This window comes from Nicotiana tabacum, chromosome 15, assembly GCF_000715075.1.
Source record: "Nicotiana tabacum cultivar K326 chromosome 15, ASM71507v2, whole genome shotgun sequence".
NCBI lineage: Eukaryota > Viridiplantae > Streptophyta > Magnoliopsida > Solanales > Solanaceae > Nicotiana > Nicotiana tabacum.
Window position 1 is genome coordinate 124905737 of NC_134094.1, and position 17263 is coordinate 124922999.

General features: G+C 35.0%; 3 protein-coding genes and 1 long non-coding RNA gene across 4 annotated transcripts; 2 read left to right on the forward strand and 2 right to left on the reverse strand.

Moving 5' to 3' along the window:
* Positions 1 to 3136: 3136 nt before the first annotated feature.
* Positions 3137 to 5749, reverse strand: LOC107785568 (uncharacterized). The gene is made up of 2 exons (XR_012699558.1): positions 5048 to 5749; positions 3137 to 3820 (listed from the first exon to the last, which is right to left on the reverse strand). It is a non-coding gene; the product is annotated as an uncharacterized LOC107785568 (long non-coding RNA).
* A 665-nt stretch (positions 5750 to 6414) lies between these two features.
* On the reverse strand, positions 6415 to 7337 carry LOC107785569 (protein BOBBER 2-like). Its single transcript, XM_016606900.2, has one exon. The coding sequence runs from the start codon at positions 7311 to 7313 to the stop codon at positions 6621 to 6623; it is 693 nt and encodes a 230-aa protein (XP_016462386.1). The 5' UTR covers positions 7314 to 7337; the 3' UTR covers positions 6415 to 6620.
* Positions 7338 to 10242: 2905 nt separating this feature from the next.
* LOC142169849 (uncharacterized) lies at positions 10243 to 10845 on the forward strand. Its single transcript, XM_075231775.1, has 2 exons — positions 10243 to 10400; positions 10521 to 10845. Exons 1-2 carry the CDS (start codon positions 10243 to 10245, stop codon positions 10843 to 10845), a joined length of 483 nt encoding a protein of 160 aa, XP_075087876.1.
* Positions 10846 to 10940: 95 nt separating this feature from the next.
* On the forward strand, positions 10941 to 15825 carry LOC142169850 (uncharacterized). Its single transcript, XM_075231776.1, has 4 exons — positions 10941 to 11474; positions 11568 to 11732; positions 12227 to 12516; positions 15252 to 15825. Exons 1-4 carry the CDS (start codon positions 10941 to 10943, stop codon positions 15823 to 15825), a joined length of 1563 nt encoding a protein of 520 aa, XP_075087877.1.
* The last annotated feature ends 1438 nt before the right edge of the window (positions 15826 to 17263 follow it).

The following is a 17263-nucleotide window of genomic DNA, read 5'->3' on the forward strand; positions in this document are numbered from 1 at the left end:
AGGCAATAGGAAGGGCTGGGAGCATTATGTATAACGAAAAATCTCGTCACATACGACGAAGACACAATACCGTTAGACAACTACTCTATAGTGGAATTATTACTATTTATTATGTAAAGTCAAAAGATAATGTATCGGATCTGCTCACAAAAGGCCTAACTAGAGAGGCGGTTGAGAAGTCATCAAAGGGAATGAGACTATGGCTGAGGACAAGTCACTGTGGAGGTAACTCTACCTAGAAGACTAGAAATCCCAAGATCTAGGTTCAAGGAGATCAAAAAAAGTTATTAGTGACAGTTCAACATTGTCAAATAAAATTTTGGTCCATTCTCACGATGAAGACAATGTTCAATAACAAGGATAAAGCGTTAAGGCTTTTTAATAGTTTCTAAATTTGATACGGGGTATATCAAAGAGTGTATCTACGGGATAACACGTTTAGGAATCATCTATGTAAGTGTGAAGTGATAGGCACTTCAAGGAGAATTTTGCAAGGCCAGTTCTCTAGGTACTTATGAAACCAGGCGGTATTCATGGATGAAACGAACACAACAATAAGAACCAAAGACGGTTAAGGGTTGATTGTGTGACTTATGGTTGAGTAGGTATACACCAAAGTTCGACGATTCACAGATATCTAATCTACCGATTGATCGAGTATATTCGACATATGTTCACTACAGAAAGTTCAAAGGGAAGCCTACTTATCTAGATGCGATTAATCCTTTCTTGCGAATCACACAATTTTTTCATGCATATTTTTTCGGATAGCCATTCCCCATTCATGTGGGGGATTGTTGGGATTTATTAATTAAAACAAAAGAGATATGAATAGAAAATAGTGGGAAAAGAAATGGAGGAAAATAAAATTTTGAATTAGTCTCTTTTACAAAAGAACTTTGTCCCTCGTTGGATAGGAAGAGGATGAAGCACTTCTTCTAGCCCTTAAAGAGTCGAGAAGAAAGCCAACCTCGCGCAATCGTCGTCGTCGTCGCTCGGCTCGGCTTCGGCTTTGGATTCGTATGCGGATTCGATCAATTGATTGATAATATTTTGGACCAAATTTATTTTCCTTTTTCGTCATTTAATATTTTTTTTTCTAATATTTTTGTTCGAAAATTACCCTCTTTGGTGGGATGGATTGTTCTTTATCCAAAGATATAGAGAGTGCATAGTAGGCGACCTGCTGAAAAATAAGGTAAAATAAAGGCTCCTCTCTTTTCGAGAATCCATACATCCCTTATCAGTGTATGGACAACTATCTCTCGAGCACAGGTTTAGGTTTGGCCTCAATGGGAAAATAAAATAGAGCACCTAACAACGCATCTTCACAGACCAAGAACTACGAGATCACCCCTTTCATTCTGGGGTGACAGAGGGATCGTACCATTCGAGCCATTTTTTTCTTGACTCGAAATGGGAGCATGTTTGAAAAAGGATCTTAGAGTGTCTAGGGTTGGGCCAGGAGGGTCTCTTAACACCTTCTTTTTCCTTCTCATCAGAGTTATTTCACAAAGACTTGCCAGGGTAAGGAAGAAGGGGGGAGCAAGCACACTTGGAGAGCGCAGTACAACAGAGAGTTGTATGTTGCGTTCGGGAAGGATGAAAAATTAACTTGAAAACCGGCTTCGGCTTCAGATTTTGATTTTGATTTTGATTTGGTCAATTAATTGATAATTGTTTGGTCCAAATTTATTTTCCTTTTCTGTCATTTAATATTTTTTTTCTAATATTTTTGGGTGGAAAAAAATTAACTTGGAAATTCGCAGCATTATTTTCCAACGATCAAATTCGCGACCAAATATTCCGGTTAACAAAAATTCAAATTTTTTGCTGAATAGATACCTTATCAGACGAACAAACACATTTGCACCTGTTGTGACTCAACTTTATTTGCTATAAATAGAGAGTCTCAGCCTTATTTTTCACCACCGAATCTGAAAATTTCTCCCCTCGTTCTCTTCTGCATTCTACATTAATTTTCAAAGAAAAACGTAAGCATTTTGTGTGATTTACTCCACCATTTGAGTTCGCCGAAGTTTTGTGATTTGAACCGCCGCTATCACAGAATAGTTGTTCCGTTCTACCTGAAAGGAATTAATCCGAAACCTTGAGCAACTGTGAGAGGATTAAATTTCTTAAGGACACACAAGAAACTTGTGGGCTCGAAATTTTCTATTTTTTTGTTTTCTTAAACTAACATCTTCAGATTTTCTAGTTTTGAATACAAAATACTAACAATATTTTTTCTATGCAGGAAAATGAAATTATTAATCGGGACAGACACAAAGGAAAATGTGTTTAGTGAATTGAAAAAACAAAAGAGTTATAAAAAGTAGAATTGCCTATTTTACGCATGTTTCTTCATTGCATCAAACATGGACAGCTCGAAGTTATTGTAATGTTCGATCATTGGGTGAGAAAATTGGAGTCTGGATACAATGATGCGAAAGATAAGAGAAATTGCTTTTGAAATTAACTTTGTAAGCACTTAATAAAAATTCAATTAGTAGATTTTAGGATTTTGACTATAAGGTTAAACCAAGGTCCAAGGTTAACGTACCCCTTTTCATATTTGATGAACGGGAATTTATGAGATATAAACTTCATGGTAATGACAAGTTTTAGATGACATGATAAACCAAAAAAAATTAAAAATTAAAAATGTGATTAGTACTGAACCATGTTTACAGAGAGATTTAATTGTTAGGTATGACACTGTGTATGATCAACCTATTATTTATTTTGCAAGTCCCAATCCAAGTCAAAGTCAATTCTCTCCCGTTTAAATCTACGTGAACCTATTTCCTTTTTAGTCCATGCCAAAAAGATGATCATTTTCCATATTTGAAAACAATTTACCTTTATGCAATGATTTATAGCCATACAATTTTTTTTTGCCACAAGTTCAAAAGTCTTTTTTTTCTTCTTAAACTTCATATCCAGTCAAATAGATTCACATAAATTGGGATGGAGGAAGTATATATATAACGAACAAGTACTTTCTAATACCATATGGGAGTATCATTCCAATAAACATCATATAAAATGGATAGGAAAAGGATGAATGAGCATCTAGAGAGTTATTTTTCCAATTTCATTTTCAATGTGGGACTCTAGAGATGAAGTCTCTCAAGAAAATTAAACGTCAAAAGTTACATTTACAATAATCACACTTCCAATGTGAGAGTACTACACTTGAAGTATCATTATTTCCACCTTTAATATTACAAACTATACAAAAATATCAAAAATTTGACATAGCAAGAGAATCAAGCAGCTAGCCCAACAGCTGATCATGACTCAAAAAAGTGTGTATATGTTTCAATCTAGTAAAGTCATACACATATATTACAATAAGAAGTTATTCAAAACGGTGAGTCCATATATAGTACTAGACCAATAATGCAGCACGAACTCTACCACAGACAAAAGCCTGGTATTAATCAAAAACAATTGTGGCTAGTTCTTATCACGGGTAACCATAAGGGCCAGGACCGTAGGGTCTGTAGCCATGGTAGACATGAGCCCTATGTCTGTAACTGTTATTAGTAAGAGCACAGCAACCAATAGAGTAAACAATAGATATAATAACGAAGATGCAAAAGCTTATGAGAGAGGAATGCTTGTAATATTTCTTGATATTGTCAAGAACAGCTTTTTTGCATGAATTGCAGTTGTAACACATCTGTTTCTGTTCATTGTTCCAAGCTTTACAGTCTGCGTCGTCTGGCACTTTTGCACCTGTTTTAGGCACGATCCATGTTGTTGCATTTTGGAACTCAAAGTTGCAGTATGTGGGTGGTTTGCAGCAACCCGACTGTATCAAAAGGAAATAATTACTATGTTCATGATAAAGTTTCAAGTATGTTAGTTAGTACTATTATTATTTATCTGATTATATTTAATGCTTATCATAGAATTGAAGGGGCTTTGACGTAACCGGTAAAGTTGATACCATGTGACTAGGAGGTCACGAGTTCAAGCCGTGGAAACAGCCTCTTGCAGAAATGCAGGGTAAGACTGCGCAGAATAGACTCTTGTGGTCCGACCCTTCCCCAGATCCCACGCATAGCGAGAGCTTAGTGCACCGGACTTATCACAAAATTAGTTTGCATGTAATTACGTTACATGTGACCTAATTGTATATATATTTGTAGTGCTAGTGCATATATATAACTTCATATAAAACTCAAATAGCTAGGACTTCCTTCTTCACGAACCACTGGCAGACAAAGGGTTTAACAGCTTATTCCAACCCAATTTTCTCTCAAGATTGAAACATAAATTGAAGTTTCCTAGTATGTAATAAATTCTTTATGATAATATTGAGATTAACAAGATTGAACTATTTCCCGATTGAAACCTTTGTCTCTAATTCAACAAGCAAGATAGTAAATTAAACCACATTGCAATAGCGGTATTCAGGGGCAGAGCCAGAGTATTGATTACGGGTTCTGCCGAATTCAGTAACGTTGATTCAAACAATGTATCTATTTTAAAAAGTTCATTGAACATGTATGAATTATTTATTTAGAAACCAATAAGTTAAAAGAATTACACTCATGAATTCATAACTTTCAAATCCCGGCTCCGCCTCCGGCGATATTGATTGGTGTGTCCCATGCATGCACTCTCATTTATGGTAATATTGAGATTTAACAGTTTTTCCTTCTAAAAGAAAATAAAAATACAATAGTAGGGTGACAAATATTGCTAATTTTGACTCATTTCTGTTTTAATCAAACGGGATAACATTTCAATGCAAAATTTACTTAAATTGCGAATGAAATCATTAGACATTGATTACATGACTTCATCTCGACCTTTTTATTTTGACTATCTTCTCAGAACCAACCGTGATGTTATACTTGGTATGCAAATATATACACATATTACAGAGATACCTCATACCATTTGGCATACTCTCATTTTTAGTCGGTCTCAAAAATTAAAGAATGTTACATTTCTACATATAAATATAATTTAAAAGTCTTGATTTCTTTCTTAAAACAATAGTGTTAAATTAAGAGAAAAGGTGAAGAACCTGAGTCGAGGACAACTTCTCTTTATAAAATTCAGCAGTTCTGTCCTTGGAAAGGTAATTACAGTATTTGACATCAATCAAACAACTCTTAATCTTTTCCCAGTCTCGATCATCAGGCAACTGCTTCTTAAACCAATGGGAGTATTCTTGAAATTGATCTTCCCATTCACCTTTAGGTTCTGGATTACTATCTAAATGTTTCAACGCGATAACGATGCAGAAAAGCTGGTAAATAATCATCCCTACGAGGAGCAAAAACAACAAAAACAAATATATCCACAACAAAAACGAGACATGACAAGATGCCCCTATAATTCCCATTAAAGAAAGTACCAAAAGGAATAACCCTAATATCAACAGAGGTTTTTGAAGAGTTTTTTGGCAAACGGTAGCATTTGAGTTCATATTAACTGATATGGCAATTAATATGAGAATTAATGAAGCTACCAACGTGAAAAAATTAAGCATTGTCATAAAACAATTGCTGCACCGAACCATTTTTATTGTTTGGTTTTTTGATGATAAAAAAAAAGACGAGAATGATATGTTATAATAGATCAGATCTCTAGAGGCTAAAATGGAAGTAAAACCCCAGAAATCTGATTAGAACTTCTTTTTTTATTTTTTATTTTTTTCTGTTTGTTTGGTGAATATGGAGTATATGGGAGATTAGGGAAAGGGTAGTTGATTTGGGGTGGAAGAGAGAAATGGACGGAATTATGAGGAGGTAAGAGAAGAAAATTTGTTAACTGAATTCCATGCATAATAATGCTCTTTAAATTTTAATTACGTACCTCTCATGTTGTACTACATATGTATGGACAGAAAATTATTATTTTTTCTCACTCATTTTTAATACTAAATTTTGATTAATTTAATGCATTTTGGAAGGATCGATAATTCGAGATAGTGTTCATGTTAGTAATTTTGGGGCTACCTGTCTACCACATAAAATAGGATCGAGATAGTGTTCAAGTACGTGTTTGATCCTTAATTTTTTTTTTTTATAACAAAAATCGTTTTTTGAACTTTACTTTTATACTTCAATATTGTATCAAGACTTGCTCCTAAGTTGTACATGTAAGTGCTATTTATGTATAAAGCTAAGGTTTTCTATTTTATGAAGTTGTACACGATATAAAATAAACAAGAACTGAATAGTATAGGAACGAATTCATTAAGAGTTTAATTAATATCACTGACAGTGTAAAAAGAATTTATACCGTCTGGTCACCTTTACATGTGGTAGTTGGTATTTTACCGCATTTTCAATATTATGGATTCTACTTTTTATGGTGAGTTACTTGATATTTTTTGTTTGGCCTTACACTATTCGTGTATATAAGTTAAACTCTACATTAAAAGGGCAAAAATGACGTAAATATTCGGCTAAACAAACTTTTTTCCAATAGAAAAAATTAAGATTAATTGATTATGCATTAACCAAACAATAAAGCCCCACGAAATCAAAAAAAATCCAACAATAATTCCAATCTCTCATACTAGCATGAAAAAAAAAAACTAAATCTACTATAGATTAAAAAAAGATCAGCAAAATAAAACTTCAATGCAATTAGCCCATTCCCATCATCTTAGAGTTAGGCATCATCTTAGCATTAGCAAAGTTCTTAGCCATATCAGGATTTTGTTCCATAAATTTCTTAAGCATATCTTGATTTGTAATCTCCTCACTTGTTGGAAGTCCCATCTGTTTTTGTCTTTGATCAAACATCATTTTTTCAACTGCTGCCCTTGTTTCAGTGTCCAAATCTGACAATTTACTTGGCTCTGGCTCAACTTTTTGTGTGTCAATTTCTAGTCCACCTTTTAACAAACACTTCCACCAATCAGATTTATTTTGCTTAGTTAAAAGAATGGAAATTTCTTTCTGATCTTCTAAACTCCAATAACATTCATCAACTTTCACTGCTTTAAAAAATTCACCATTTATTATTAATGGTTGACCTTTTAGTCCAACTTTGAGGGTAGTGTTCTTGATTTCAACAATTATGAATCTTGATTTTGTGCCAAAAGGAATTGGGACGTTGATCGTAACTTCTTGAAGAGATTGACCCCATGAATAATTCTCCATGTCTAGGCCATTGGACTTGTTTGGCTTTAACTTCTTGTTTTCTTCTTCTTTTGGGGTTGAAAAAGAATTTTCTTCTTCTTTTGGGGTTGAAGGAGAAGAATTTTCTTGTTTTTTCTCTATAGGCTTCATAGGCTGTTCTTGATTTTCTTCTGTGTAATCTGAGAGAATTGCCATTGATGAAGGAGAAGGAGGAGGAAGTATGTGTTTTGATGTGAGAATTTAGGAGAAGAATTAGGCGTATATATAGAGAGATAAAAGCCTCTTAATTGGGAATTAGAATCCTTAATGAAGTGGGAAACCCCCTAAAACCATAAACCGACTCATGATTGCTTTCCTAATTTAATTTTCGTTTATTAAAGTTAGTTTGCTATTTTAGTTTTTAGTATCTACGGGTTCGTGGGTCGGTACGGTAGGTTATTTACATATTCGGTTTGGTATTTGATTTCTTAAAATGACATATCAATACTATACCTAATTAAATTCGGTATGGTTCGATTTTTCTCCTATCGGTTTCTTTTTAGTCGGTCTCATAATTAATTTCAGTTTGTTTGGCTCTAGTACTAACTAGTGCATAAAGCCATAGACTGTAATATTTTTAAGTAAGATACTCACAAATTCAAAAAAAGAAAATGTTATAATACAGTGAAAAAATAAATTGCAACAAAAAAATGCTAAACCTAAGAGGGGGAAAGGTTGATCTTCGTCGGTTGGTACGGTAGGTTATTTAAATATTTCGGTCCGGTATTTTCGATATTTGATTTCTTAAAATAACATATCAATAACATACCTAATTAAATTCGCTATGACTCGATTTTTCTCCCTTCGATTTCTTTTTAGTCAGTCTGGTAATTAACTTCACTTTGTTTGGCTTTAGTACTAACTAATGCATAGAATCATAGATTGTAATATTCTTAAGTAAGGTACTCAAAAACTCAAAAAATAAAAATGTTATAGTACAGTGAAAAAAAATTGAAAAAAAAAAATTGTTAAACCTAAAAGGGGGAAAGGTCGATAAGTGGGTAACCAAACAAGGGGGGAAATGTAAGTATAGTATTTTTAAAAAAAGGCGGGAAAGGTTAAAAAAATCCTAAGAATAGGGAAAGTAGAATTTTAGAATTTTTATATTTATATTATAATCAATACTATGTGTATTGTCTAATTTAGTATATATTTTGGTACGATATCGATATTTTAATATTTTATTTTTAAATACCTAATACTAATATCTTTTAAAACTTAAACAAAATCCATACCAAATACTAAAATACTGAATTATATCAAATACCAAATATTTTAGGTTTCATTATGGTAATTCGATATTTACGCACAATCCTACTAATATCTCGGTATTTTATCATCCTTATTTTTTTTTTCCAGTTAAGAGCTAATTAACTGATTTAATGGAAAATTTATTTTACTTTTTGATGAAAGGACTATGTCTTTTAATATTTCACATTCCACTCACTTGTACGTTGGTGCACTATGTCTTTCTTTCTCTACTTCTAAATTCATCCTGTTATGCTTACTCAGATTGCACTTGCGTCGCTTAGTTCTCGAATGTTTGCAAAATATAGCAGTTTAGGCCAAACCATGTATTTATATTAAAAAATCTAAATCATTAAATATGTATAAAAATTAAATTTAAAACACAATTACCAATAATTAAATTCATGTCCTAAAACTCAGAACAATCCTAGCTCCACATCTGTCCTTAGTAGTGCTGGTAAACTCACCACCTTTCTCCAGCTAGTATATTTTATTAACCTTAATTAATGTTAAATTACCTTCAACTAGTTTCGCATTAATTATTCCAGGTAAAGCAGAATAAATAATATAAGCAGAGGCAAGGTAACTGATACTCTTTCCTCTTGATTGAGAAAGCTGCAGAAGGAAGGAGGTAGAACAATAATTCAAGTGTACCTGTCGTAACACTCAGTGATGTATCTAGGATTTAAATTTGATGAATTCGACCTCTAAAATTCTTTAGCGTTAAATTCATTTGTACTTTTAAAAATAAATATAGACCTAATAATCATTCAAATTCTAATGGATTTTTACATATGTATATATTTATATATGTTTCGGATCGAAAATATTGAGCTCGAATGTAGATGATGATACATTGAGAGAAGCAGTACGCACAAGTTCCCTTTCAAGTCGATGGCCATACCTTTGGATGCATGTCACACGTCTAAACTTTGATGTAATCTCAAAGTTTCCGTATAAGATGTGGACAACGAAATTATCAAAAATTAATAACGATTTTTTTCTTTTTTCTTTTACTATAATAACAAAATTATTAAAAATTAATTGTAATTTCCATTCCGAAGGTAAGATCTTAGTTTACTCCTTGTCCTAAATATTAGGACTTCCTAAATTATACAAATAAGGAAAGATTTTATAATCAAAATTTTAGTTGTGTTTAAATTACTAAATATTAGGAGAATTGAATTACGATTTTGTCCAATATGAACCTTATTTTTAAAAGGTAAAAAAGGGTATTTCATTAATGGACTTTGTATTTTTAATATAGTATAGATAGATAGATACTCGATGCATCGCTAATTTGACAGAGTCATAGTTTTGATGACCGGTACCGTTGCCTACTTTTGTACTCCTTGTAAGAGTAGATATAGATCCAATAAGTTATTTTAATAAAACAGGTAAGTTTAACTACTGATTGATTAAAGTTGTGACGCTTCTTTCTGTGAGAATATGAGGGAGTACGACAGCTGGACAAGTTAGTGGGCAAGTATGACAGTGGGCAGTTAGCTAGCTGTCACCAGTTAGTTAGAGTAGTTAAAGTAGTTGGCATTAGTTAATTGGGGATTAAGTTAGTAGAGTGTCACAACATATATGTGATGTATATCAGATTTTATAATTACATTTTCAATATACTAGAAAGTTCCTCACTAACTATTCTCTCTTTGGTGTTCATCTTCTTCTCTCAAACTCAACTTACTCGTTTGGGCCTCCATTAATGGAGGATGAGCTGTGACTGAAATCAGCTCAACTCACTTGGTATCAGAGCGATCGATACTGGTTGTTTCTTAGCTGAGTAAATTTGTGTTTGTGTGATACAAATTCTCGCTCAAGTTCAGTAATGGTAGACGAGAAAATTGACCATACTCATCCTCTGTTTCTGCACCCTTCTGATACACCAAGCTCAGTTTTGATTCCAATTCAACTCACTGGGTCTGAAAACTATGGATTATGGCGTAGGACGATACGAATTGCTCTTCAAGTTAAGCGAAAGCTAGGGTTTGTAACTGGTACATGCAAGAAGGAGACCTTTAAGAAGGAATTACATGAGGAATGAGAGACATGCAATGTGATTGTGCTCTCATGGATCCTGAACACTGTATCAACAAACCTCGTCAGTGGAATAGCTTATGCATCAGATGTGCACCTAGTTTGGGAAGACTTGAAGGAGAGATTTGATAAGGGCAATCGAGTTCGAATTTTTCAATTGCATAGGGAAATCGCAACGATTTCTCAAGGAACTGATTATGTTGATTCATATTTCATGAGACTGAAGGAAATGCGGTTGGCGTATGATGCTTTAGTTCCCACGCCAGGTTGTGATTATGCTAAATCAAAGGACTACATTGAACACCTTCATCGTCAAAGGCTGCTTCAATTTCTCAGTGGTCTGAATGAGACCTATGAGCAGGCAAGGAGGCAGATTCTGATGAAAACCTTTTAACCAACCTTGAACCAAGCTTATGCGTTGATAATTAAGGATGAAACCAAAGATCAAGTCCATATCCAGCCTTAGGAGCTAGAAAAGATCCTATTGCTATGCAAGTTAGACGAGGACAAGGCTACAAAGAGAAGAAGCCATTCATGAAATGTGACTACTGTAAGATGAATGGACACTTGAAAGAAAATTGCTACAAGTTGATAGGCTACCCTATAGATTTTAATGCTAAAAGGAAGGTTGTGGCCAATTGTGCAACTGGTAATGCTGGGCATGAGGAACATGCACACATGGCTGGAGGAAGAGCACATAATGATGGTCCTGCAGGAGGGCACTTCTTCACTGAGAATCAATATAGACAAATCCTGGATATGCTGAATAAAGATATCACAGTTCCACAAGTCAATATGGCAGGTATTACTAATGCACTAATGACTGATAAACCTAGTAAAGAATGGATAGTTAATTCTGGTGCGACTCATCACATAGCTGCTTCCCTAGATATACTACACTCTAAGACTGAGTTGAAAACTGGTAGAGATCAAGTTCATTTACCTACTGGTGAGAAGACAAATATATCTCACATTGGTAGTGCAATATTTCTTAAGGACATGGAGATTAAGAATATTTTATATGTTCCTGACTTCAAATTCAATTTTTTATTTGTGTCAAAGTTCAAAAGAACCAGTTGCTATGTTCACCTCTATCCTGACTTCTGTGTATTTTAGGACCTTTGGAGTGGCAGGGTGAGGGGAATTGGTAAGGAAAGTGGAAGCCTGTATGTGGTGAAGGATGAGCACATTGCTAGAAGTTTGAGGCAAGCATCGGTTGCAGCAGTCCAGAAACTAGAAGTAGATGGCATTCTTTGGCATAAAAGATTAGGTCACACCTCTGTTAGTACAATGAAAAATATAGACTCCTTACAACTTAAAGATCTTGATGTGAATAAAAAATTTTCTGTCTGTCCCTTAAATAAGCAAAGTAGACTAGTTTTTCTAGTAGTGTTACAAGAAGTAGTAATCCTTTAATGCTTTTACACATGGATATTTGGGGACCATACAAGTTTCCCACACATGATAGAAAACATTACTTTCTAACAGTTGTGGATGATCATTCTAGGTATACTTGGGTACATTTACTATCGTTGAAAAGTGATGTAATTGTTGTGTTACAAAAGTTTCTCTCTATGCTAAGAACACAATTTGGTGTAGCAATTAAGACTGTTAGAACTGATAATGTAGGAGAGTTTTTTAGTAAACAGTGCATTGAATTACTTGAACACTATGGTATTATACATCAAAGTAGCTGTGCATATTCCCCAACAAAATGGGGTAGTTGAGAGAAAATATAGACATATATTAGATACAACAATGGCCCTAAATTGCAGGCAAATGTACCAACTAAGTACTGGGGAGAATGTATTACTACTGCTGTTTACATTATAAACAGGCTGCGTTCTATCATTCTGCAAGGCAAATCACCATATGAACTCCTACATCATCAGAAGCCTTCTCTTGAGCACTTAAGAGTTTTTGGTTGCTTGTGCTATGCCACCACTATGATACATGGCAACAAGTTCTCAGCAAGAGCCAAACCTGCTATGCACCTGGGCTATTCAGACACACAAAAGGGCTACAAGCTCTTGGACCTTCCATCTAATCATTTTTTTGTGTGCAGGTGTGATGACCCAAAAGGTCATCTTTAAATTTAATAATTAATTCTATATTCTAAGACCTCAAAAAGTACTATTTATCACTCCAGACTTGTGTGCGCAGTCCGTACAATTTTTGAAAATTTTTTATGTAAAAAATAGATTAAAATGTGAAATAGAGCCTTAAAACTCAACTGAGTTGATTTTGGTCAATATTTTGAGCAAACGGACCCAGATCAATATTTTGACAGTTTTGGTAGGTCCGGATCATAATTTGGGACTTGGACGTATGCCCGAAATATAATTTGGAGGTGCCTAGCTCAAGTTATGACTATTTAACGGAAACTAGTAATTTAAAGGCTAAAGATTTCCAAAAGTTTGACCACGAATTTGACTTTTTGATATCAGGGTCGGAATCCGATTTCGAAAATTGAAATAGCCCCATTATATTATTTATGACTTGTGTGCCAAATTTGAAGTCATTCGGATTCATTTAACATATTTCGGCACAAGTTTTGTAAATTGAAAAGTTTGAAACTCAAAAGTTTGAATCGAGGTATAAATTATAATTTTGATGTTATTTGAGACCCCGAGTAAGTCCGTGTTATGTTACGGGACTGATTGGTATAAATGGACGAGGTCCCGAGGGGCTCAGGTGAGTTTCAGATGAGTTTCAGACCATTTTTGTAAAAATTGTAGGTCTGGTTCTGGTGTGTCGCACCTGCGCAATTTTGGACGCAGGTGCGAGGTCGCTTCTGTGGCTCAGCCATCGCAAATGCGGAAAGCACCGCTTCTGCGGCTCCTTCATGCGCATCTGTGCAGCCGCAAATGTGGCTCAAGCTCCGTAGATGCGGACACACGCTGGGCAAGCCATTTCGCAGATGCGAGCTCGCAGGTGCGAGCCCAGGCACCGCAGGTGCGAAAATGCCTGGGCAGTGTTAAAACGAAGGCTTTCGAGATTTTTTCTCATTTTGGTCTTTTTGAGCTCGGGTAAGGCAAATGTTTGGGCAATTTTCATGGGAAAAAAATTTGGGTAAGTGTTCCTTATCCTATATTGATTATATTTCATGATTCCATACTCATTTACATCATGAATCCGTGAATTTATGGAAGAAAAATCAGATTTTTATAAAATCTTCCAAAAATATAAAATGAAGATTTGAAAGCCAATCCGATGTCAGAATTTGGTAATTTTTGTATGGTTGGACTCGTCTCGGAACGGGTGTTCGGATTTCATAAGTATTTCTAAGATTCGAGACATGGGCCCGACTGTTGATTTTTGAGATGAATTTCGGATTTTTATCCGAAAAATTAGCAAATTCATATGAAATTAATTCCTACGATTTGTATTGAGTATATTGAATTGTTTATGACTAGATTTGAGGATTTCGAATACGAATTCGCGAGGCAAAGGTTTATTGGATTCTTGAATTTGGCTGCAAGCGAGGTAAGTGTCGTGGTTAACCTTGACTTGAGGGAATAGAACCCTTAAATTATTTGTTATGTGAAATGCATGTGTATGACGTATAGGCAAGGTTTTGAGTATCTATACGTCGTCAAATTAATTATTTGCATAATTACTTAAAAAATCATAAATCATTTTAAAACATAAATTAATTATTGTATTAATTGTTTCACTCATATCCCTTATCAAATATTAATTCTTGAATTCCTGCAATAATTGTCACATGCTCATTTGATCATTATTCGTGAAATTATTATTCATTTAATTATTGATGAATATTTTGGAAGGTGAAGTCGGTATTTTGGTATTGAATTGATTGATAAGTATATATCCCCGCACTTAAATACTCTTCCGAATTTATATTATATTTTCATGGTAAGGAAGAGTGTAAAAGCACGAAGGGTGTTTCCGTGCCAATTGTGAGTGTAAAAGCATGAAGAGTGTTGCCGTGCCATTTATGAGTGTAAAAGCACGAAGGGTGTTGCCGTGCTAATTGTGAGTGTAAAAGCACGAAGGGTAGTGCCATGCCATTTTTATATTATCAATTGCTCATTTTATTGTTGATACATTAATTGGCTGCTAAGTGACACTTCTCCTGCTGAAATTATTATATCCTTCCCCTTCGCATGTTCCCGCCCAATTTATAAATTATTATTTATTGTATTATTATTACTTCGTATTTGTATATATTTGTACATGTTGTTTATGTACGTATCTTGTCATAGCCTCGTCACTACTTCGTCGAGGTTAGGCTCGATACTTACCGGTACATGGGATCGGTTGTACTGATACTGCACTTTGCACTTCTTGTGCAGATTTCGGAGTTGGTCCCAGCGGCGTACTGTAGATTTGCCCGGTTACAGCTACCAGCAGAGACTTGAGGTATAACTGCACAACGTTCGCAGTTCTGAAGTCCCTTTCTATATTGTCTCAGCTGTGTATTATATTTCAAACAGCTTGAAATTTATTCAGACCTTTATTTTTATTATTCTAGAAGCTCGTGCACTTGTGACTCCAGTTCTGGGATGGTATTTAGACATTGCTATTAATATTGATTATTCACTACATTTCAGACCTTACTTCCGCATTTATTTTTTTGTTATTAATTAACTTAAATTATTTTAAAATGGCTAATATTATTCTAACGTTGGCTTGCCTAGCAAGTGAAATGTTAGGCGCCATCACGGTCCCGAAGGTGGGAATTTCGGGTCGTGACATCAGGGATGTTGTATTCAAAGAACATCTATTCCCATTTGCTAAGTCTTCCTCATTACATCTTGTTAATGTTCATGTTAGGGGGAGTGTATCATTTGAGCATGAACCATTACAGGGACATGCTGCAGATCATACACTTGAACCATTGCAGACACCTGCTGCAGATCATGCATCTGAAGGTGAAGCTGATACAGCTGATGACTATGATGCAGTCCATGAAGCTCATGAAGATGATGAGGTTGATGCAGTTTGTGAAAATGCCCCCATTTCTCATGTTGAAGAAGGCAATGTTGTTGATGCTGTAGTATCTGAACAAACATCTGAACCTCAACAAGCTACACATGATGAGCATACAGAAAATGATCCTGCACCAGGCCAATCTCTAGATGTTGAATGCATAGATGTTGTACCTGAATATGTACCCTCAGAAATCAGAGGTCAAGAACGAAGAAGTTCTGGCAAAAGCACCAAAGAACCTATATGGTTACAAGATTATGTTACCAAGAACAAAGCACATAATGTGGCACTATATCCTATTTCAGACTATCTGTGTTATGATCAGCTTTCACAGGCCTGCAAAAGCTTTGTGGCAAAGGTCTCAGCATTCACAGAACCACAGAAGCATCAAGAGACAAGAGATGGGCTGAGGCAATGAAGAAGGAAATCAAGGCATTGGAGGACAACAGGACATGGGAAATAGTAGACTTGCCCAAGGAAAAGAACACAATTGGATCAAAATGGGTGTATAAAATAAAGTATAAAGCTAATGGAGATGTTGAAAGATTCAAGTCCAGGCTAGTAGCAAAAGTATACAACCAAAAAGAGCGGTTAGACTACCATGAGACCTTTTCACCAGTTGCCAAAATGGTAACTGTGAGGTCAGTCATTACAGTAGCAACATCAAAAGGGTGGACTATGTATCAAATGGATGTGTATAATGCATTTTTGCAGGGAGACTTATACAAAGAAGTATATATGGAAATGCCTCAAGGTTTTAGAAGACATGGGGAGACCAAGGTATGCAAGCTAGTGAAGTACTTATATGGACTAAAGCAAGCTTCAAGACAATGGAACATCAAACTTAGAAAGGCACTTCTTGAAACAGGGTATAAGCAAAGTCTATATGACTATTCACTGTTTACCAAGAAGAAAGGAGCAGATTTTGTGGCTATTCTTATGTATGTGGATGATCTGCTCATCACAGGAAACAATGAGCAGTTCATTCAGGAAACTAAAGATGTTTTAAATCACAAATTCAAAGTAAAGGATTTGGGAGAACTGAAGTATTTCTTGGGAATTGAAGTTATGAGATCCAACAAAGGGATCTTACTAAACCAAAGGAAGTATGCCTTGCAATTGATTTTTGATATGGGCTTAGGAGCTACTAAACATGTGGCCACTCCAATAGATATGAATCAAAAGTTCACTTCAGCAGAATTTGATGCATATGTTGGGGTATCTGGAGAAGAATTGATAAAGGATGCTGCAATTTATCAAAGATTGATTGGAAGATTAATATATCTGACTATCACAAGGCCATATATAATATTTGATGTGCAAACACTTAGTCAATTTATGCATTCACCCAAGCAATCTCACAGGGAAGCAACAATAAGAGTTGTAAGATATATCAAATTGAATCCAGTAATGGGCATTCTACTGAGCAGTAAAAGTGCAAACAGTCTGACTTGCTTTTGTGATGCAGACTGGGCTGCATGTCCTAATACCAGAAGGTCAGTAACTGATTTCCTTGTGAAGTTTGGGGAATCATTGGTGTCATGGAAATCTAAGAAGCATCAGATAGTGTCTAAAAGCTCAGCATAAGCAGAATATAGAAGTCTTGCAACGGCTACTGCTGAAGTAGTTTGGCTACTTGGGTTGTTTACAGAGCTTGGCATTTCAATTGAACAACTTGTGAGTGTATTTTGTAACAGTAAGGCAGCCCTACAGATTGCAGCCAATCCTATATTTCATGAAAGGTGTCACGACCCAATTTTTCCTCCATTTAGGTATCGTGATGGCACCTAGTCTTAGGGACTAGGTAAGCCTAACAATAATTAAAACAACATTATTAAATAGAATCTCTTAAAATT